Consider the following 22,479-nt stretch of genomic DNA (forward strand, 5'->3'; position numbering starts at 1 on the left):
TGGCTGAAGCCACAGATAATACCAAATCCTATACAGTTTTTTTGTACACATATATGCCTATGATTACCTTTTCTATAAAACCTGAAAGTCCTACTCAGCCCCCGAAGCCAGGGCTAAGGATATGGTTCTCTTGTCTTCCTGGTGTACCTGCCCTGATCAAAGTCCTTTCCTGCTTTTCATAATGACCTTTTCTGTTTGGTTTTGGGATAAACAGAGGACCTGACCTATGGAATCACCAGAGTCAGGTCTCTGCCTAGGACTTCCCTAAAGGTAGAATGTAGAACATCTACATTAAGCACAAGGTGCTCATTTTATTTCCACCACACATTGCTGTCCTAGAGGATTGCCTTCTTTTATTTTTATTTTATTCTGCGGAAGATGGAACACTGAGCCAAAGCAGGAACACCAGTTGCTTCCTTTTACAACTCAGGCTGCCTCCTCAAAAGAGCAGAGTCCAGGAGGTGAAGAGAATTACTAAAATAATTGTCAAACTGTTTTCATTTTTAGATATCATGTGATATATATGATATCTTTAAATAGTGTTTCACAAGTTCTGAGATTGTGTTTTGCTAAGTTGCCTGAGGTCGAAGCAGATTGTAGTGTATACTGTATATCTTTATATCTAGCTATCTAGATCTTTTTCTTTGCCGTCCTAGGGAACAAACCCAGTGGGGTCGACCTCTGAGCCAGGTCTCCAGCCCTCTTTATTTCAAGAGAGGGTCTCACTGTTTGCAGAAGCTGACGTGAACTTGGGCTCCTGCTGCCTCAGACTCCCCAGGAACTTTGCTGTCATTGCTGTTCGTTTCCGTGGTGAGATTACAACCCAGGACCTCACTCGTGCCAGGAAAGCCTCTCTCGTGGAGCCACAACTCAGTCCCACACGTCACCTTCTGTGCCAGGTTCCCAGCAAAGGCTTCCTACCTGGATTATTTCCCATAACAGCAAAGAAGCGGCACCGAAATGGGATGGAGTCACGAATGTGTCACTCCAGCCAATTTGAGCCAGTGATCGGATAATCCTAGCGGTCAGTCACGGTGCAGAGGCGTGCCTGGAGGCGGTCCATCAGGGACGCCGGGTGGAACTGTCCAATCAGGTGCGCCTACGTAGGGGAAGGGCGGGCTTTCGCAGTCTCGCGGCCTTTTCTTCCTCAGCAACTTTGCTCCTAAGGTTCCAGCCCCCTCGTCCTCCTTTGACGCTGAGCAACCTGTGTCCCCCGTGAGCTTGGGTCCCCGAAGGTTCCTCGCGAGGACACCGAATCACTACTGAAGTCAAAAATGGTGATTTTGCGACTAGGGCTGACGGAACCCGCTCAGCGCCTGCCTTGGGGCCCCGGCGTGCGGGTGAGCTGCAGAGCGTGCGGCCTTGTTTGTCCCCGTTTGCGGGTGGCCCTTGGTGGGTGTCTGTATCCTAGTCCCGCTGTGCTGGCGGGTCCCCGAGGTCAGCTGCAGAGCGGTGCGGCCCAGTCCCCACTGGCGTATGGCCCTGGGCCCTTTCCTGTGGGTCCTCGGGGTGAGCTGGGCGGCCCAGGTTTCTAGGTCCCCTCCTCTCCCTGCTGGTTGCCGGCTCCCACTCTTCCAAATGTGTAGAAGCAGGGTCGCTAATCCACTTTTCTTCCCCTGGTTTAGCTCCTCAGAAGGCTGCTGGAGGTCATTAAAATTGCAGTTGCCTCCTGCATTCATTCTAAAATCTCATCTTTCTCTCCACTTCACATCATTATCAAATATTCGTTCTTCCTACTATATTTCAAACGGGTCAGTTTATTAACTTTCACTTTTCCTCTAGTGAAATATTGAGAAGAATATTTTGTTTTTCTAATGGGGATCAAAACTAGGGAAGCTTTATCAGTGACATCCCCAGCCCCCGCCCCCCCCCCCCTTTTTTTTTTTCAAAATTTTGAGATCTTATCCCAGTTGTGTCTGAAGCTGGCCTCCAACTTGTGATCCTCCAGCCTCAGCCTCTGGAGTCCCTGGAATTACAGGCCTCTGCCAGTAGCTCTGGCAAGAATAACAATTTTGAAAGCATTTGTTTTCTGTTTCTGAATATTATACTTGAGGGGAAAGAATAATCACTTGACACATCCCTGTGTTTGGGTAAAATAACTGCTTAAAATGAAATAAGGTAGTTGGTTGTTATTGGTACTAGGGTTATGGAATCTTGGGCTACATCCCAGTCCTTTTTTGTTTGTTTTGGGCAGAAATTGTTTGTTTCTTTTACTTGGTTTTCATTAGTTATATATGACAGTAAAATGCACTTTGACACATCATACATAAATATTGAGTGTAACTTCTCCTTTTTCTGGCTGTACATGATGTACATTCATACCAGTCATGTAGTCATACAGGATCTGGCTATGTTGCCCTGCCTAGCCTGGAACTTTTGATCCTCCTACCTCAGCTTCTCAAGCTGTTGGGATTAAAGGCATTGGCCACCCCACCTAAGGAAAACAATTTATTTTAATCAACTTATCCTGAATGATGTGTGTGTCCCTCCCTGGAAGAGATTGCATTTCTTTCTTTCTTTCCTTCTTTCTTTCTTTCTCTTTCTTTCTTTCTTTCCTCCTTTCCTTCCTTCCTCCTTTCCTCCCTTCCTCCCTTCCTTCCTTTTTTTTTTTTTTTTTTTTTCCCTTAAAACCGGGGATTGAACCCAGGAGCACTTAACCACTGAGCCACATTCCCAGCCCTTTTTTATATTTTATTTTCAGAAGAGATCTCTGTAAGTTCCATAGGACCTCACTAAGTTGCTGAGTCTGGCTTTGAATTTGGCAGTCCTCCTGCCTTAGCCTCTCAAGCTGCTGGGATTATAGTTCTTCACTACTGTGCTGGGTCTACATGAACTTTTATAAAACAAAGTTATGTTTCAATACATTAACCAATTGCATTGGTAGGAGCATCAGATTGGTGGGCTACAGCAAAAAAAAAAAAAAAAAAAGGAGGGGGATTTCTTCTGTAGGTCTGTTGTTATTGCATTCTTAGCTTTTGAAAATGGTGGTTATACATCTGGTAAGCTTCGTGATATAGTCTGAGAAATTTATTAGTTTCAGAATTCTGATACAGAAATTAAGGTAATTGGCTATTGAAGGGCTTAACATAGCCCAAGATAATTGTTGCTCTCCATACAGAACCCTGTCTTTCCACCCTCATGGTGATCTAGTTAACAGAAGTCAAGTACTCTGAAGGTTTTTTGATGTAGAGCAACTTCATAGAAAACTTCAGTTCACACTTGTAAAAATCTTGTGCTTCTCCTTTTATCTTTCTTAGGTGTAGATACCATATCACAATTTCTTGAGCAGAGGTTCCCTTTGGACCCTTCACAGGGCCCTATGTCCTCAGCCACTATCCTTTCCTGGGTGTCCACAAGGTGCCCACAGATGTCCTGTGCCTTGGAGGGTGCAGGGAATTTTGGGCCCTGGGTCAGCTCCTCTTAGAAGACATCTTAAGGTGTGGGGTGCAGCCTCTCAGGAGCAGCTGGATGCTTTAGGGCTAAGGGATTTCCTGGAACAGGCCTCATCTAGATAGCTACCTCCTTGGGACATTGTTTCTCCCAAGCCCTGTTTCTATTCCTTGAAGACAGGTGGACAGTGAGCCTGTGGATGCTGGTGCTGAGGGGCCAGGTCAGCAGTGATTCCTGGCCTTGCATTCTCTCATAGTTGTGAAGGAGGAAAACTCTGCCAGAGCATAAGGACCACCCACCCCAGTGCAGTGCTGTGCAAACCTGAAAGCCTCATAGACTGGGAGTCATGGTCCAGGTCTCCTGGGAGGGTGATCATGGAGTGTTTCAGTGAGCAGGACCAGGTGGGAGATGTCCAGCTGGCAGGAACCTTACCTGCCTCTTGAGTCTGACACGTCTATGCTCCCTCAGCACCAGCTGTTTCTGTGTTTATCACTGTGAAATGATCTGCTCACTTATTTGAGGCCCAGGTTCACTTATTCAGAGCCAAATATGATGAAATATTATGAAAGAAGGAAGAAAGAATTGGATTTTAAAAAAAAAAGTCTACTTACATTTCCATATGTTAAATATCCTAATTTACATCCAGAAGCAGTGGTGCACACCTGTAATTCTCACTGCTCCAAAGCCTGAAGCAGGAGGGTTAAAAATTTGAGGACAACTTTAGCAACTTAGCGCAACCCTAGGCAACTCTGTGTTAAAATAAAATATAAAAGGCTGGGGATGTGACTCAGTGGTAAAGTGCTTCTGGATTCAATCCTGGTTACCAAAAAGGGGGAAAAAGTGATAATTTATCTTTTGCTACCCCTCAGTATATAGAGAAATTTTGTGAAATTTGATCTTGTCTTTTCAGTGATTTCAAATTGACTACTAGGTCCTTGACTCCAGAATGCCACTTAAGAAAGAGATAAATTCTGTCTTGCATTGTTGCTGCAGAACATGAATCCATTTCTATGAAAAAAAAGTGGATACATTTATAAATGAGGATTCACAAAAACATTAGTTTCTCACAAGGTGGAGAATTTGACAGGAATGTCAGTTTGTTGCTGTTGTTATTGATTGGACTTGGCAGGTTCATGTTAACTGTGTGGTGTTTTGGTATCAGGAACGGAACCCAGAAGTGCTTAATCACTGAGCCACAACCCCAGCCCATTTTAAATTTTTTGTTTTGAGACAGGGTATCGCTAAATTGCTTAGGGCCTCAGACCTCCAAGCTGCAGGGGTTACAGGCATGTGCCATCACACTTGGCTTGTTGGTAAATTTTAAAGACAATCTTAGCAATACCTAAAATACCCAAATGTGATAATTTAATCACTAAATGACTTATCTTTGAAATAGTAAGTGATACAAGTTTTCTGAAAAGATATATGTGTCTAAATAAGAGTGCTGATTTCCCTCACAAGCAGTCTCACCATGTCACCTAATTCCTGTTCCCACCCAAGTACCTCCTCTTTGGACCATCCCTTTAGGAGCTGGACTATTAACTTATGAAATTTGGGAGTTACATAAATACTGTGTCTATACTCACTGTGATCTGTACAACATTTTGGCTGTCTTTAGATATGGTCTACTATTTCCATTTTTAGAAGTAGTTTTTGTGAAGTTCAACAAGCACAGCAAACCCGGCCCTGAATTTCACAGAATTTACTAAAATGCTCAGAGTGTAGATCATGGGGAAGTTTAGTCTCCTTAGTCTCCTTGGTAGGAAAGTGTATTGTCTTTCCATTAATTGCATTGTATTTTATGCTTCTCATTGTGTACCTTTTCTATTATAATCATTTTTTAATCATTCATTAGAAGTATTTTAGTTTAGTGGGTTGTTTTGTTTTGTTTTTGTGTATGTATGTGTATGTGGACTGCTGGAAATTGAACCCAGGGCCTCATGAATGTTGGCAAGTGCTCTCCTAATGAACCACTCCTCAGCCCAAGAAAATTAGTTTTATAGACTGTAATTTATTTATTTACTTATGTATTGAGTATTGGGGATTCAAGCCAGGGACTTGCTTATGCTTGTTATTCTTCAAAATATATTTTCAACTTTGTAAAAGCATTTTCCAGGTGGGTGGGTGTTGTACTAGGGATTAAACCCAGAGACACTTGACCACTGAGCACATCCCCAGCACTTTTCATTTTTGTTTATTTTAAATTTTGTTTTAGTTGTAGATCGACAGAATGCCTTTATTTTGTTAATTTTTTTGTGGTGCTCAGCATTGTACCCAGTGCCTCACATGTGCTAGGCAAGTGCTCTGCCACTAAGTAACAGCTCCAGTTCCCCCATTTTTATTTTTGATTAAAATCAGGTCTCACTAGATTTCTGAGGGCCTTGGTAAATTGCTGAGACTGGCCTCAATCTTGCCATCTTTCTGCCTCGACTCTCTAGTTGCTGAAATCACAGGGGCACAGCATCACACCAGCAGTTAGAACTACTTTTAAAGATAAATCACCCATTTCTCTCTAGATAGAAACAGTATTGAAAATCAGTTTTCTTTCTTTTCCCCATAGTTTTGAAAATTTGTATATATAACTCTTACTCTTTACTTTATCTTCATTATTATGGAAAAGGTATTCAGTATGTAATATTTTTTCATATGTATATATTTGTGAATCTTCCTTGGCATGGTAGTTTACTCACTTCTTTATTAAGTTAAGTTTATTTTTCAGAGCAATTTTAAGCTTATATAGTATATTAGTCAAGGTTCTCTAGAGGAACAGAATCAACCGGAAGAATGATTACAGGATGGGGGTTTATTAGATTGGCTTACTATCCCACCAGAAGTGGGATAGTCCACAATGGCTGTCTGCAGGCTGGAGAGCTGGAGAAGTAGTAGCTGTGCAGTCCAAGATACTGAAGCCTCAGAACAAGAGGGATCAGTGGTGCTAGCCTCATCTGAGACCCAGTGCTTCTGGAAACTCCCTGGAGAATCACTGGCAGAGTCTGCTTTGGAAGGCTGATATACTCAGGCTGTCGCAGCAGCCGTGGAAAACCCATTTGAGATGAAAGGAGCTTACATCTGATGCCTCCTTGTTTTCCAACCTTTATTCTGTCCAAGCTACCATCCTAGTGGATGGTGCTGCCCATGCCATTCATTCCTAGATACACCCTCATGGACACACCCAGGAACCTCTTAATCATCCACATCTTTAAATCCCATCAAGGTGACAATTCAAATGACCCATTACATATAGTATCATACACTCCTTCTCTCCAGCGTATAGTCTCCTCTGTTTTCAGGATCTTGTATTGGTGTAGTATGTTTGTTAGTAACTGAACCAGTATCCTACATTTGATGAAGACAAGTTGATGAAGCATCACTTTATAATCAGCTGATGTCCATCCTTTACATTAGGGTTCCTCCTCTGTGTGATTGTGTGTGTCATGTATTCTACATGATAATGTCATACAGAAGATTTTCACTGCCCTGAGAATCCTATGTTCCACCTGTTAATCACTCCTCCCCTTCTGCTGTTCCCTCTCTGCTCCCTAACTCCCTTGAGCCCATTGGTCCTGCTGGTGCCTTTGTATGGTTGGCTTTTCCAGATGTTGTTGACTTAGAGTCTTACTGCACTTGGCCGTTTCAGACTGGCTTCTTTCACTAACCATCTACATTTCAGGGTGTTGTATCTCTAGGCTGGAGAGCTTATTTTCTGTGTGGTATTCTTTGTGTAGTTAATTGCAGTTTGTCCATTCACTTTTTGAAAGGTGTATCTTTTTTGCATCTAGCTTTGGGCACTTCTGGATATGGCTGCTGTAGTCACTGCTTTGCATATAATTTTCATCTCATTTGGGAAGACACCTGGGAGTGTGATGAGTTAATTGTAGAGTGCACCGTGTTTACTTTGTAAGAGCATGACGGGTTGTCTTCCAGAGAGGCTGTTGTCCTTTCCATTCACATGAGCAAGGAAAGAGTTCTTGCTGACTTAACATTCTCACTGTCTTTCTGTGCTGTCAGTATTTGACATTTGACCACTCCAGTGAGTTTGTGGTGGTACCTTGTTGTTTAATTTGCAGTTTCCTAATGGGGTGCTGGTGAACATCTTCTCATACAAGTATTTGCTGTCTATATTTCTTGAATAAGTGTCTTTCAGATTTTTGCCCATTTTTCAGGGGATTGCTAGCTTTCTTACTGAGTATTTTTCACGTATATTGAATATCTGTCCGGTGTGATTATGTGTTTTGAAAACATTTGTCTAGTTCTCCAGCTTGTCTTCTCATTCTCTTAAGTGTGTCTTTTGAAAAAATGGAAACTTCTTTTCAATAAAGTTCTGTTTACCACTTTTTCACTCACAGATCATGTTTTTCGTATTGCATATGAAGCCATCATGCCCAACCCAGATTTGTCTGAGAGTACCTCTGTTATTTTTATGAAGTTTCAAATTTTTAATTTAGTTGTAGAATATATAGGCTTTTTTTGTGTGTGTGGTGTGTGTGTGTGTGGGGGGGCGGGGTAGGAAGTGAACCCACAGCCTCCTATATGCCAGGAAGGTGCTGTGCTAGAGCTGCAGCCCTGTGTCCTACTTGTAAACAGAGTCTCCACTGAGAGCTGACTTTGTGACATTTGTGAAGTGAGTACATTTGTAAAGTGAGTATATTTCATTTCTTTGAATGTTAATGTTCAGGTGTTTTGGCAACATTTTCCAAAAGAGTATGTTTTCCACTGATTTTTCCTTTGCTTCTTTGTCAAAGATCAGTGGAATATATTCATGCTGTGCTAAATACTACACCATCTTAATGACTGTAGCTTTTTCGTAGTTCTTAACCTCAGGTAGTGTCCATCCTGTGGATTTATTTGTCATCACTGTGTTGGTTGTTCTGGGTCTTTCGTGACTGAAAATGTAACTTAAAAGATATTTTTTTGGGATTTCATTGAATTCATAATAATGGATTACCATAATCCAAATTGGTAAGAATTAATAACATTGAGTCTCTTAATCTGTGAACATGAACTATCTCCATGTATTTGCCTTGTCTTTTATAATCTCCTTAGAAACTTGCTTTTTTTGTCATACAGATTTTTGTCAGGTTTATATGTCAGTATTTCTTTACTTTTTTTCTTCGTATTATATAAGTGGTGTGTCTTTTTGTTAATGTTTTGTTTTGCTTTCTGGTGCTGTGTGTTGGACTCAGGTGTGCTCTACCATTGACCTACATCCTCAATCCATTATCTATCTATCTATCTATCTATATATATATATATTTTTTTTTTTTTTGAGACAGTCTTGCTAAATAGCCCAGGCTGGCCTCAAAGCTGTGATCCTCCTCCATTGGCTCCCTGAGTCCAGGGATCACAGTCATGGTCCCTGTGCCCAGCTTGCTGCTATCATCAGTATAACAATAGTCCTATTTATTAACCTTGTGTTATACAACCCTGATGTCACCTCACTGATTTTCATGATTCTTTGGTGTATTTCACATAGAGTAGAGGATCATGCTCTCTCTCTAAGAAAATTTGTGTTTTTCTGAGCTTGAGTGTGTTTTTTCATTATTCTTGACTTTTTTCTTTAACTATTGATATAATCATGATATTTATTATTTAGCTTTTAGTTGTGATGGATAAAGTTAATTGGTTTTTAAATTGTGAATCAGCCTTGAGTAGGTGTAAATTCCTTCTTGGCCTTGATGTGTAATTCTTATTCATTTTTGGATTCAGTTAAGTAACATTTGTGGAGGAGTTTTGCACTTATGATCATTAGAGTAATTCATAGTTCCTTTGTTTATCTGTTTAATTTTGATAATATTGTAACATATGCCTCAGAAGACATTAGAAGGTGTTTACTCTGCTTCTGTGTTCTGGAAAAAAAAATGTAAAAAAATTAGTGGCAGGGCCGGAGATGTGGCTCAAGTGGTAGCGCTCTCACCTGGCATGCGTGAGGCACTAGGGTCGATCCTCGGCACCACATAAAAATAAAATAAAGATATTGTGTCCACCTAAAAGCTAAAAAATAAATATTAAAAAAAAATTAGTGGCAGTTCTTCAGTGTCTTATGGAAGCCTGTATGACCTGTCAGAGCCTTGTGTTTTCTTTTTTGGTAGTAATTAGTTATTGAGTCAATTTCTTCAGTAGGCTTCGGCTCATCTGTTTTGTGTATTTCTCCTACTCTGTAAGTTGTAGGAGATTGTCTCTCTCAAGAGTTGGTCCAGTTCTTCTAAGTGACCTAATTTGTTTCAAGCACATGTTCACAATGTGCTTGAAGTGCCCATGGATGGTAGCAGTGGCTCTTTTAATTCTAATGGATAGTTTCTCTGTTTTCTTATTTCTTTAATTTTATTGTATTTTTATACCTTTATTTTATTTATTTACTTTTATAATGAGGATTGAACCCAGTGCATCATAGGCAAATGCTCATTATGCAAGCACTTCACAACTCCAGACCCTGTCCTCTGTTTTCTTAGCCTCATATAGGTTTATCAGTGATGCTGATATTCATGAAGAACTTGGTTTTGCAGACTTCTGATTTCCTGATTGAGGTTTCATCAATCCCTCTCTGTCAGTTTCCTGCGCTTAATTTATGTTTACCTTGCTCTTCTTTCTTTGGTTTCCTGAAGTAGAAGGTTCAATTATTGCTTTCAGTTCTTCTTATTTGAAATTTTCTTTGGATACCTGTGATATCATCCAAGCACTATCTGTCCTGTTTTCTACAAATTTCCTATTGTGGACTTCTACATTTCATTTTCCTCAAAATGGTCAACTTTTCCCTTGAGTTACCTCTTCCACCCATGTCTGTTTACAGACCTGTGTTTCACCTCCCATTCCCTGGAGACTTTCCAGCTGCTTCTTTTATGATTTCTGCTTTAATACCCATATTCTTTGAACATACTTGGGATTTCACTGGTGTTACACACTGTTAGGGTGTGGTTTATGGCTCAGAATATTACCTGTCCTGAGGAGTGTTATTGTGACTTGAAGAAGACTGTGGGCTTCCTGTTGGCTAATGACCAGGGAAGCCCTCCTGTCTGCTTCTCTGCTACATGGTCTCAGACCCAACAGAGTTGTACTGATGTCTTCTAGTGTAACTGTGGATTCTTCATTGTCCTGGGCAGTTCTTTATATCTCTGCCTGGTGTATTTTGAGTTTGTTTCAGGTGCATGCATATTAAAAATTTAAGACATTTAATTAAATTCTAGCCTATTCCCACCACTGTGGCACATGCCTGTAATCCCAGTGGCTCAGGAGGCTTAGGCAGGGGGATCACAAATTCAAAATCAGCCTCAGTAACTTAGGCCCTGAACTACTTAGAGATATTTTCTCTCATAATAAAAATAATTAAAATTAAAAGAGCTAGGGATGTGGCTCAGTGGTTAAGCACCCCTGGATTCAATTCCTGGAACAAAAAATAAATAAGTAAATAAATAGAAAAAAAATAGCCTAGTGATTCTTGAGTCTGATCTTTCTCAGGGATTATCAACCTCAAGGCATTTAATTTCCACTGATGAAACATGTTTTTCTATTTCTCAGTATTCTATATACATTTTTGTTGTTGTTGTTGTTTAAAAGTGAATGAAAATGTGTTTCCCCTTTCTCCTATGTTGCTTTTCCTTTATGCAGTTGCCTAGAGACTGCATTTTATATGCTATGTGAAGTGAATTAGCTCGTGTTCAGCCTGTTTGACAGATTTCCCTGAATGCCACTGTGGTAGGACAGAATGGAAACTGTTTAAGAGCTGACAGGCTGTAGTTTTGCAGCTTGACCCACAGCAGCTCTGCTTACTGACATTTTATCATGGAGGCTTGCAGCAGCTGCAGGTGCCTGTAACAAGATAACCACAGTAGCAGAAGGAGCAAACAAAGTATCAGGGAAAGAACAATCCCTCTTGATGTTTAGTGGAGAAAAAGTCCCTAATCTGTAATGAGCTGGGTGCTTAGGCTGTTGACAAGTTTGTGCCCAGATAAGGAATATAGAATTCACCCTCTAATAGATTGCACCAACTTCCATGACTCAATGCCCTCAAAACTTGCTTATGTATAAAAGTAAAAGCTTTGGGATTTATTCCTCTAGGCTGTGGTGCCACTAATAAACTGTTGCTTCCAGATCTCAGTGTGCTTGCCCTCATTTTCACCTACACCAGAAGCTAAGGAAGAACAATAGTAAACAGTGAGAGCTCCTCCTCTGGTTTCTGTGGGTAGCTGTGCAGTGGTCCTATTTAAAACTCTCCTGTGCCTTTACGCTGCAGCACCCAGCCTGGGGAAAAACGAGTGCTAAGCATGCAGGTCTGGGTACTCTCTGAAAGAACTTCTTCCGGCCTGTGTGGGCTTCCTTATTTCTTCAGACCAACTGGTTTGTTTGTTTGTTTGTCTGTTTGTTTTGGGGGATACTGTGGAGAGAACCCACGGGTAGTACACAAATGAGCCACATCCCCAACACCCTCCTTTTTAATTTTTTTTTTTTTAAATTTTGATTTAGGGTATTGCTAACTTGCTTAGGGCCTCACTAAGTTTCTAAGCCTGGGATTGAGCTTCCAAACTTCCTGCCTCAGCCTCCTGAACCTGGGTGTTTTTGAAACCTGATTTAAAAAAAAAAAAAAAACTCTTCCTGTAGTTTTCTTTATCAGATTTTAGGTGATGGTTGAGTGTGTAAACAGTAATTTGCTGTTCTTGCCAGATGCAGGCTGTTTGCTTACTTAAATCCTTCTCAGGAATTTCTACTAAGTTTTTACAGTGATTGCTTTCTGACTTAGAAGAGTGAGAGGTTGTTTTAGATATTAAGATAGTCCTGTGATGTTTTTAATTAAAAAATGCAGAGACTTTGATAAATCTGTGTACAGTGTGGAGCCAGTGACCAGGGTTTCACAATGGGATGTCAGGCTGCTGTCTTGCACCAGAGAGGCTGTCTTCAGGGCTAGTGGAGGTCACACTGTGCTGCTGCTCTCCACTCTTCCTCATGACTGCTTCCTGTAGCTATGATGAACTTTCAGTGCTCTTGGGCATGGTTAGGTTCTTGTTCTGATGCTTCTGCTTGTGTTTCCACTTTTCTCTGGAGGATACGCAGATGGAGCAGCTTCCTCTTCCTGGAACCATTTTCATCTCAAATGTAAATGACTTTCCTTCTTCACAGATCAACAGATTATATTTGTGTGAGTTTATTTGGGAACTGTTCCAGGCTCTCTGATCTGTTCTTTTTTATGGTAGTACTATCATGGCTCCAATCTCTCTGTTTGTGTCACTTTGGTGTGAGTGTTAATATTTTTCTTTACTGCTTATCATTTTTGTAATATTGTTTAGCTTATTCTTCTATAAAAATAATATTTTCACTGGGTGCAGTAGTGCACGCCTTTAATCCAAGCTGCTGGGGAAACTGAGGCATGAAGATCACAAGTTTAAATGCTACTCTCAGCCACTTACAAGGTCCTGAGCAAGTTAGTGAGTACTGTCTCAAAATATCAAATGTGCTGGGGATGTGGTTTGGTTAAGTGCCCTGGATTAAGTCCCTGCTTTTTTTTTTTTTTCTTTTTAATTTGCCCCACAATAGTTAGATAGACAAATAAAACTAAAATTTTTGTAAGTTTATTTAAAAAGTTTTATTCTTTTACATTTGAATGTATAATAAATGGACTTTTATCTACAGAATATAGGGATGCAGTGCCTTTTGCCTCTAGATTCCAGTTTGTTGGGATCATCATTGTGATTTCTCTCCATGACACATGCTTTTGCTCATCTTTTCATGTTGTGAAGGTCAGTCTACTGAAGGCTTTCTCTTGGTCTTTTGCTTACCTCTGCTTATACTGTACTGCTCAGGAGGTCACATATTTTAAGTCCTTGAGTATGGTTTTATGTCAGTGGCAGGGGCATGTTCTGGAAGGTGATCTTTTTGGCTGTTCCATCATTATACAGACATCATAGCATGCTTATAGATGTATATGGAGTGGCCTGTTTCACATACAAACTGTGAGGTGAGGATTCTGGGCTGCAAAATGCTGCTTTTTTCCTGGAAGTGCTCCTGTGTTAGGTTTGTTTGCAGAGCATCATTACAGGCACAAGAAATCTCTTTCATAACAGACAACCATTGCACATGTGGCCCATCTTTATTCAAAGTGCCCTTGAGCAAAACATGGCTATGTGGCACGTGATTGTACCTTATGTTAGTGAAGTGGCTGCTGTTCAGAAGAGTTTTAATCATTGGACATTCATTGTTGCTTTGAGGTTTAAAAAAGTAGCTTATTCTTATTAAGATTATTGTTTTGAGACATAAAACTTTGTAAGGATATCATTTGGACAATGTGACATCTTGGGATCATTGAGTTTTTTCTGAGACACTTGCCGTCTTTCCACTTATCCCATTCTGCTTTGACATTAACCATGAGAAATTATCAAATTGCTGTGTTTATTAATCATTGTACTTGTTTATTGCCTAATTTGGTTCTGGAGTAAATCACCTGCAAGCTTCTGATTGTTCTCTTGGTGTAATCACATGGATGATCTCAATCCCCAGTTAACACATTGTGACAACCTTTATGAAAGGTTTTCTGAATATTATCTATGAGGGAAACTCCTTAGTGACCCCATGCCCAGAGGTTGTAGGTGAGGGCTGATTCTAGGCACTTCTTTAAGGATGGAACAATAGACTTTCAGAAGGAAACAGGAGATCAGTAAATACCATGTTGTTTACAATAATTGTGTAGGCACAGTGAGCCACTGTGCTTGGCAGGATCTGTCCCAAATGCTGAGTTTCCTGATTACAGGAAATTCCTACTTACTGTGCTTTCTTTTCTAAAGGTAAGTAATACCAGGAGTGCTAATATTAGCTCTCTACTGCACAGGATGTTGTTAAGACTTGTAATGGAAGTGCAACCAAAAATGAAGTTGGGAATGACCTTGAAGCCTGTCTTACTGTGAACTCACCAAAGAAGGGTGTAAAACACTCTACTGTTTGCCTTTTGAGCAGCCCAATTCTAGTATTGGAATGGCTATGAGGAATTGAGTGCAGTAAATATTTGATGGACCAAATCATTGAATTAATTGGGAGACCAGAGAATCATGTGAGCATCATGCATATTGAGTGTAGATTCCTCATACTGTCAATCTCTCCTGGCCTTCACTACACACACATTTGAGGATATTTTAGGTCTCAGTGACCTTTGAGGATCTGGCTGTGAACTTCACCCAGGAGGAATGGGCTTTGCTGGGTCCATCCCAGAAGAAACTTTACACAGATGTGATGCAGGAAGTCCTCGGAAACCTGGCTTTTATAGGTAATGATGATGTTTCTTTAATTAATCAAATAGAGAATTCATGTTTATTTTGGTCATTTATGAAAAACCTTAAAAGGGAATCATTTGGTGAATTAATACAGCATAAAAGGCACCTAGAATTTGGCAAAGTTTTTCTAGCTTCTAGAAGTTTATAATGATTGTTCTGGGTTGGCATTTTAGGAAACAAATGGGAAGAGAAGAACATTGAAGATCAGATCAAAAAGTCTGGGAACAATCCAAGGTAACTGTACTCACAAGAGGAAGCAATATCTGAGAATATCATATAATTTGTAAAACAAATCAACCAAAGAAATATGCACAACTTGAAATGTATTTATTCTTATAAGTTTTTTTTAACCAGAAGTATATACTTAACTGTAACAGATAGTCAGTCTTTTCAAAGTACTTGACATGCAAAAAGTACTGTGAAACTGCATATATGAATATCACTATTTGGAGAATAGCCATTGGGAAGCTGTGTTGCGAAGGATTGTTTCCTTTCAATCTCTTTATTTTCGGGCAATTTGAACAATTTGAACACCTAGCCTTCACCTGATTTTTGGTAGTAATGTAAGCCTAGGACCCATGAATAAATAGAAAATCATGAATGGATCAAGCATTGATAATGTGCTGGTCATTCTTCACAGAGGTCATATGGTAAACATCAAAGGCAAAGAAGATAGTGTGGGGAAGCTTTCAGTGAGATTCCAATTCTTAACCTGACAAAAGAAAAATTTTAATAGAGTAAATCCATGTGACTGTATTATGTGTGCAAAAGACTTCATATGTCCTTCATTCCTTCATAGGCAGATCACATCTCACTCTGGACACAAACAGTACAAGCATGAGGAATGTGAAGAAAATCCATGTGAATTTAAACATGGCAGGAAATCTCTGGTTTCTCTCAAAAGTGTTCAAACACAAATGTTAACACAAGCTGGAGATGGATATTATAAAAGTACAGTATGTGGGAAAGTCTTCAGTCGTTCCAGTTCCATTCAAAGACATGAAGAAACTTCTACTGGATGGCAACCCTATGAATGTAAACAATGTGGAGAGGCCTTTTCTTCTCTCACAGGGGTTCAAGGACACATGATAACACATAGTGAAGATAAAACTTTTAAGTGTAAGGTATGTGGAAAAGCCTTTCATTTTCCCTCTTTATTTAGAAGACATGAAAGAATACATTATGGAGAGAAACTCTATGAATGTAAACAAGATGGTCAAACCTTTATTTCACTCACAAATCTTCACAGTCACATGATCATGCACACTGAGAATGCACGTTTTAAATGTAAAGTATGTGGGAAAGACTTTGCTTATCCCAGTTTATTTAGAATGCATCAGAGAACGCACACTGGAGAGAAACCCTATGAATGTAAGCAGTGTGGCAAAGCCTTCGCTAAGCCCTCTACCCTTCACTTACATGAACAAACGCACACTGGAGAGAAACCCTACGAATGTAAGCAGTGCGGCAAAGCCTTTGCTAAGTCCTCCACCCTTCACTCCCATGAACAAACTCATACTGGAGAGAAGCCCTATGAATGTAAACAATGTGGAAAATCTTTTGCTAGATCCAGTCAGCTTCACATACATGGAAGAACACATACTGGAGAGAAGCCCTATGAATGTAAGCAGTGTGGCAAAGCCTTCACTCAGTCCTCTCACCTTCACTCACATGAAAAAACTCATACTGGAGAGAAACCCTATGAATGTAAACAATGTGGAAAAGCTTTTGCTACATCCCATCATCTTCACATACATGGAAGAACACATACTGGAGAGAAGCCCTATAAATGTAGACAATGTGGAAAAGCCTACACTACTTCCTCTTACCTTCAAATACACGAACGAACTCATACTGGAGAGAAGCCTTATGCATGTAAGCAGTGTGGCAAAGCCTTCACTCAATCTTCTACCCTTCACTTACATGAGCGAACTCATACTGGAGAGAAGCCTTATACATGTAACCAGTGTGGAAAAACCTTTGCTAGATCCAGTGACCTTCACATACATGAAAGAATGCATACTGGAGAGAAACCCTATGAATGTAAACAATGTGGAAAAGCCTTTGCTAGATCTAGTGACCTTCAGATACATGGAAGATCACATACTGGAGAAAAACCCTATAAATGTAAACAATGTGGAAAAGCCTTTGCTAGATCCAGTCACCTTCACATACATGAACGAACTCATATGCAGAGAAATCATACTAATGAAAACAATTAGCAAAGTCTTCTGTTTTTACTGCTGCACTCATAAACACGTAGGAAGTTTACTGGAGAAAAATCCTTGGAATGTAAATTGTGGTAACTCAATATTCCTTGTCAATTTCAAAGACTAGAAAGGACTCACACTGCAGAATATTTTTTGGGGGTGGGGGGGTGATTTAGTCCAGTGGTGCTCTACCACTGAACCATAATCCCCAGTTCTTTTTACTAAGTCTCTGGGATTACAGGTGCATACCACCATGTTAACTCTTTAAATGTGAAAATTTGGCAACTCATTCCATTTTCCCAGTTGTCTTCAAAGCCATTTCACTCACACTGGAAAAAAACTCCCTGAATGTGTGATGTTTCATTTTTCTTCTCATATATGGAAATACTCATGGAGAGAAGCCCTGTGAATGTGAGAAATGTGGGACACCTTCTAGTTTTACCAGTTTCTTCTAAGGACTGAGATGATTCTTATTGAATGATTCATACAAAAATAAATAAATCCTATTCAAGTAAGAAATGTAAAGCCTTCAGATATTCCAGTTTTGTTCAGTTGTATGAAAGGACTCATACTGTAAAAAAAACCCTATGGATAAGCAATGTGGGGCAGTAGTCAACTTTCACAGTTTCCTTCAAATGTCGTGGGCAAGTCACTCAGAAAATACTGAGTCCCAGTTTTGTCCAAATTGAAGAGTTTTTATTTCAACCAGCCAGGACTTCTTGTTACAGGACTAAGTTATCTCTGCAGGAAAACAGCCTAGAATCTCAACATTTTAGGATATATAAAGGCAAAAACCTCATCCAGGTTGACAGAGCAACCAGCAAGCAAGCAAGCATGCAAACAGTAATACAAAATCTGAATAAAGTCAGTAGTGAAACAATGCAATGCTCATAATCATATTTTTATTCTCATTTAGTATTTGTCATGGGATTTTCTATAATCATAATCAAAAGAGAAATGGATCAAAGTGATCCTAGTTAAGTACAATTAAAGAATGGCTACTAACTTCTAATTAATTATTCCCCGATAAGATATATTGCCCAAAGAGAAAAATGGGAACCAAAGAGACCAATTTCCCATTGTTTAAAAATTGCTATTTAATGTTGCCAAATATGCTGTGCTAGGCAAATTAGTAATGGATACAGAGGTGGGGTTTTCCCATGGGAGAAGAATTTCTTTCATGATAAGGAGTCTGTTTGATCATTTCCATATAGCTGGCCCATAACAAAAAGATATAAAAGGGTTCGCATCAGGGAAAATCCTTCTGCCCTTTAAAAAATGTGGTAACATGTTCAACTCTCTAGGTCTCTTTGAACAGCATGGAAGAACTCATGCTAGAAGAGAAAAGCCTTGTATGTAGAAATGTGGGGAGACCTTCAGTTGTTTCAGATCCATTTAGACTGGAAGGAATTTTTTTTTTTTTTTGTACCAGGGATTGAACCAAGAGATGCTTAACCCCTGAGACACATTCCAGCCCTTTTTATTTTTAATTTTATTTGTTTTAAATTTTGAGACATGGTCTCACTGAATTGCTTAGGTCCTCATTAAGTTGCTGAGTCTGGCTTTGCACTTAATGATCCTCCTGACTCAGCCTGCTGAGCCTTTGGGATTACAGTTATGCACTGCCTTCAGGAAGTGACCCCTTCTTGAGAAAAGCACTGTAAGTGTGAAAAGGGTGTGGGCCTTCACTTCTCCTTTGTCTATTCAGAGGTAATGGAAATGTACCCTGGGGTGGACATGAGCATTGCATCAGCGTAAAGATGTGAAACAACATGCTTTTGGGGGGTAAATCTCTCTTATTGTTAGATTCAATTTTCCTGTATTAAGTTTTTTGCATCTGTAGTCAACTCTCACATATTATGACATAATCTTTTACATATGCAAGTATGTGTGTGTAAAATCTAGTATGTGGTATAATTTGTACCTAGAAGTATATATTATATAGAATAGTTTATAATATTTATAGTTAAACTGTTAACATTTATTTGCCACATTTTAATTCTTATTTATTTTCGATCTGTCTACTTCCCATAAGTACCATAATTTTCTTTAATATTGTACTTTTTTTTTTCCACTAAAGGCCTTAGCAAATAAATGATATTCTAAACCTCTGGTCTCATATTTATATAACTTTTTCAAGGCCCCTGGATAATTCTGTTTGTTTGTTTTTTTTTCTCCTCAAGTATCTTATGACTTTTTATAGGTTGTGACAAAATAAAAATTTTGAGAGGTTCTAAATATAATTACCAGGGTCAGAGAATGGAGGGGGAAGAGAAAAGGAAAATTATCATCATCATCATCATCATCATCATCATAATATCTGGAGTGCTTAAGCACTGAGAACCATCTGTAGCCTTTTTATTTTGATACAGGATCTCCCCCCCCCACCAAATTTTAAGTAAATTGCATTTTTCTATACAGAGGATTTTTCTTTTTTTAAAAAATCTTCCATTGACATAATTATGTGAATTTTACCAGAACTATACCTAGAAGCGGTGACAAGTCATACATCACAGTTTTACAAACTATGGGTGAAAAGAGACAGCTTACAATTGTAAGAAAGAATTTTGAAAAGTGCAAATTCATGCTCAAAGTTTTTAAAACTTTTTTTTAAATACTTGCATTCAAATTCAATAGGCTCCTTGCATTCAAATTTCAAACTTTTTGGAAAAGTCAATGGATTACATAGAAGATAAAGTAATATGCCCCAGGATTAAACACCTTGCCCACATTTGTGAAAAGATCAAGATGATAATTCAGGTCTTATGCATTCAATGTTTCAATTTAGTATTTTTTCTCATCACTTAATCCATAAGAAACCCACTACAATTCCAATACACTCGAGGAATGAGAATATATGACTTGATACTGATTACACAGCCAGGTTTTGTTTTCTTTTTATTTCATTTTAATAGAACTTTAATTCTCTACTAATGCATTCAGTCTCGTTTTTATAAAACCAGAAGATATATTTCAGCTTTTATAGATTCATCCCCAAATCATTCTTGCCACAATTGTTCCCTTTGTGTAGCTTGAGCAGAGCACTTGGTTGTATTTCTCTGACTACAAAGATTTTTGTTCCTCCAGTTCTGGGAACTAGCTTTTCAGATAGAAGCCACTTTGAGGGCTTGCTTTAAATCCTTTTTTGTAAACGTAGAGTATAAATAGATCTGACTCAGTAATGCTGAGATTTTTTCAGACTTCTTTTTTTCTCCAACAATTCTGGTGACTTAGAAGCACTGAGGTGTGAGAGTCTCAAGTTGCAGACTCTCCAAAGACAAGTAGAGAAAGCAGTGGACACAGACCTGCCTAGAGCAGCTCTCAGACTCCACAAAGAAAAAACAGCAGCAATCAATGCAAGGAGATGAGGATTTATGCTCCATCTCATTCTTCAGGCCTCTCTGTCTCTTATCTGAATCTCTCAGTCCGTCATGATCCTGGATCCACTCAATGGCCTCACAGTAGAACTTGTCCTGGTCAAAGGCTGCAGGTGGAAGATGGTGAGGTAGAAGGTGGTCCTCCCTAGCTTGTCCAGTTGCACCTCCCCCAGGCTCTGCCTCTGGCCATATTCACTGCTGGAGTGCAGTATGAAGTGCCAGCTGAGGGAAATCCTCTACCAGCTTCTCACCACATTATGACAGAGCAGGTCACAGACAAATGGTTGTGCTGGACTGTATCTGTGGCCACCTCACAACTGAGCTCCAGCAGATCCTGCTCCACTCTGTGCAAGGTCTGGGCATGATGGTGGTCTGCAGGGAATCTAGGATCTCCAGCACAGCCAGGCAGCTCAATGCTGGGAGAAAGCACTTCATACCAACAGCACCAACAGTGAGAGGACAATCAAAGGGGGCTTCCTTTGCTCCCAGCATCTATTCTCACATTTAAGTGTTTGTGCTGGTGTCTGTGTAGGTGTCTATGAATTCCCTCATTTGAATTCCCCAAAGGGGAAAACTTGAACAGCCAAATCAGCCAGGCTGGCATTTACAGTTTGGATTTTCTCCTCAAAAAGTTCCTCTCCATCCATGGTGGTTACGGGGCTGTCACCTACTCCTCACCTATCCAGGACACACAAAGCAAGTGGGCATGAGGAAGCCCAGAGTAGTCTCACAGTGCCATGTTTCACTTCCTCTGCACAGCTGCCTTGATACAGGATCTTGCTCAGTTCCTCCCAAGGACCTCACTAAGTTGCTGAGGCTAGCTTTGAACTTGTGGTCCTCATGCTATAGTCTCTTGAGCTCCTGGGATTACAGGAATAAGCTACCATGCCTGGCTCCTGGACGTTTCTTGAAACCTTGATGTAAATCAAAACGGGCTTTGTTTGTGTATAATTTCCAAGTGTTAATCGATTCAGAAGCAAGAATTTTGTTCTAATGTGTTTATGTATATTAATGTCCTTCAAGCTCTAATATTATAGAGTGATATTGATAATCATAAGAACATTAATTTATACCTTGTATCCTAAAATTTACCAGTCCATTTTAACTAAACGGAAGTCTACTTGGAAAAAGTTTATTTTAGATAATTTCTGTTGAAAACTGGGGTGCAAGAACTATTTAAATATTTAAGGGAGCAAACTATTAATTTCTGTTAAGTCTCATGACATAATGAACTTTAATCACAGTCAGTATTCTCAGGATTTTTTTCCAACAAATATTTTAATGTTCCCTTCTATGCACCAGGCACCAGCTACACACCTTAGCGGGGTCACAGAGGCTATGAAACATGGCATGGTGCTCAGGTGAGTGATTCTAGAGCACCAAGTGAACTTACAAAAGGAAATACCTGGGTGGGGTGAGATTTGCATTCACTCGCACGCACAAACGTATGTAGAGGATCAAGTCACCCTTTTCTGTGCATACTCTCCCTCATGCAGTTCTTTAATCCTCACTATGTAATGTGCTTATTGATTTCTTTGATTTTTCTCACAACTTTGCTGCTCACTATTCCTTCTCAAAAATCAATTGTTATAATAATAATAGCTAAAAAAAAATAAAAGTAGACTCCAGGTATCAAAAAGAAAATCAATTGTTATTTCATGACTTCACAATTTAGTCTTCTCTGTCTTTCTAAAGTTTCATTGCACATCGTATATATTAGTTTAGCCTCTGCACTCCAGCCTTATTTACAGATTGGTGAAATGTCTCATTCCTTCAGATTTCACCCAGGAGTGCTGCACCACTGAGCTTTGTCATAGCCCTTTTAATTGTTATTTTTTGAGATGAGGTGAGGCTGGCCTCAAACTTGTGGCCACCTGCCTCAGCCTCCTGTGTCCTTGTGTGCCCTGCAGCTGGCCTCTTCCTTTTCACTGATGCCTTATTGGTCTGTTGATGACTCTGGGATGACCACTCGTGCTTGTTCTAAGTCTCACTTGTTGTGTTGTACATAGGCACGTTAGAGAGGAATAGAAAATGTTGGCATTTGTATATATTATTTGTAGAGGCATCTTCTCAAAATATATTTTGCCCTATACTTAATTGAGTTGCTTTCTATTTTTTTTTTTTCTTTTTTCTGGTGCCAGGGACCTAATCTGGCCTTGTGCATGCTAGACAGGTGCTCTAGCACTGAGCTCTCTCCTAGCTCAGGCCAGGAGTTTGCTTCTGCTGTGTGTGTGTGGACCCCTGATAATACTG

The 22,479-nt window shown here is 39.7% G+C and overlaps 1 protein-coding gene across 6 annotated transcripts; it reads left to right on the top strand.

Annotated features, from left to right (window-relative positions):
- Positions 1-1,160: 1,160 nt before the first annotated feature.
- On the top strand, positions 1,161-17,734 carry LOC139701296 (zinc finger protein 709-like). 6 transcript variants are annotated; one of them, XM_071611969.1, is made up of 4 exons: positions 1,161-1,340; positions 14,506-14,632; positions 14,813-14,873; positions 15,439-17,734. In XM_071611969.1, exons 1-4 carry the CDS (start codon positions 1,275-1,277, stop codon positions 16,859-16,861), a joined length of 1,677 nt encoding a protein of 558 aa, XP_071468070.1. In that variant the 5' UTR covers positions 1,161-1,274; the 3' UTR covers positions 16,862-17,734. The 6 variants fall into 6 exon arrangements, with proteins under 6 accessions (XP_071468070.1, XP_071468073.1, XP_071468076.1 ...); XM_071611972.1 differs by having other exon boundaries at positions 1,161-1,277; positions 14,157-14,632; XM_071611975.1 differs by having other exon boundaries at positions 1,161-1,277; positions 14,201-14,632.
- Positions 17,735-22,479: the final 4,745 nt, after the last annotated feature.

The sequence above is a fragment of the Marmota flaviventris genome, chromosome 5 (genome assembly GCF_047511675.1).
Source record: "Marmota flaviventris isolate mMarFla1 chromosome 5, mMarFla1.hap1, whole genome shotgun sequence".
NCBI lineage: Eukaryota > Metazoa > Chordata > Mammalia > Rodentia > Sciuridae > Marmota > Marmota flaviventris.

Excerpts from the sequence above, each read along its gene's own strand:
- LOC139701296 (XM_071611969.1), top strand. The coding sequence starts at position 1,275 with ATGGTGATTTTGCGACTAGGGCTGACGGAACCCGCTCAGCGCCTGCCT. Across the intron at positions 1,341-14,505 it reads CTTGGGGCCCCGGCGTGCGG|GTCTCAGTGACCTTTGAGGA; the intron begins GTGAGCTGCAGA and ends AGGATATTTTAG. Across the intron at positions 14,874-15,438 it reads AAGTCTGGGAACAATCCAAG|GCAGATCACATCTCACTCTG; the intron begins GTAACTGTACTC and ends ATTCCTTCATAG.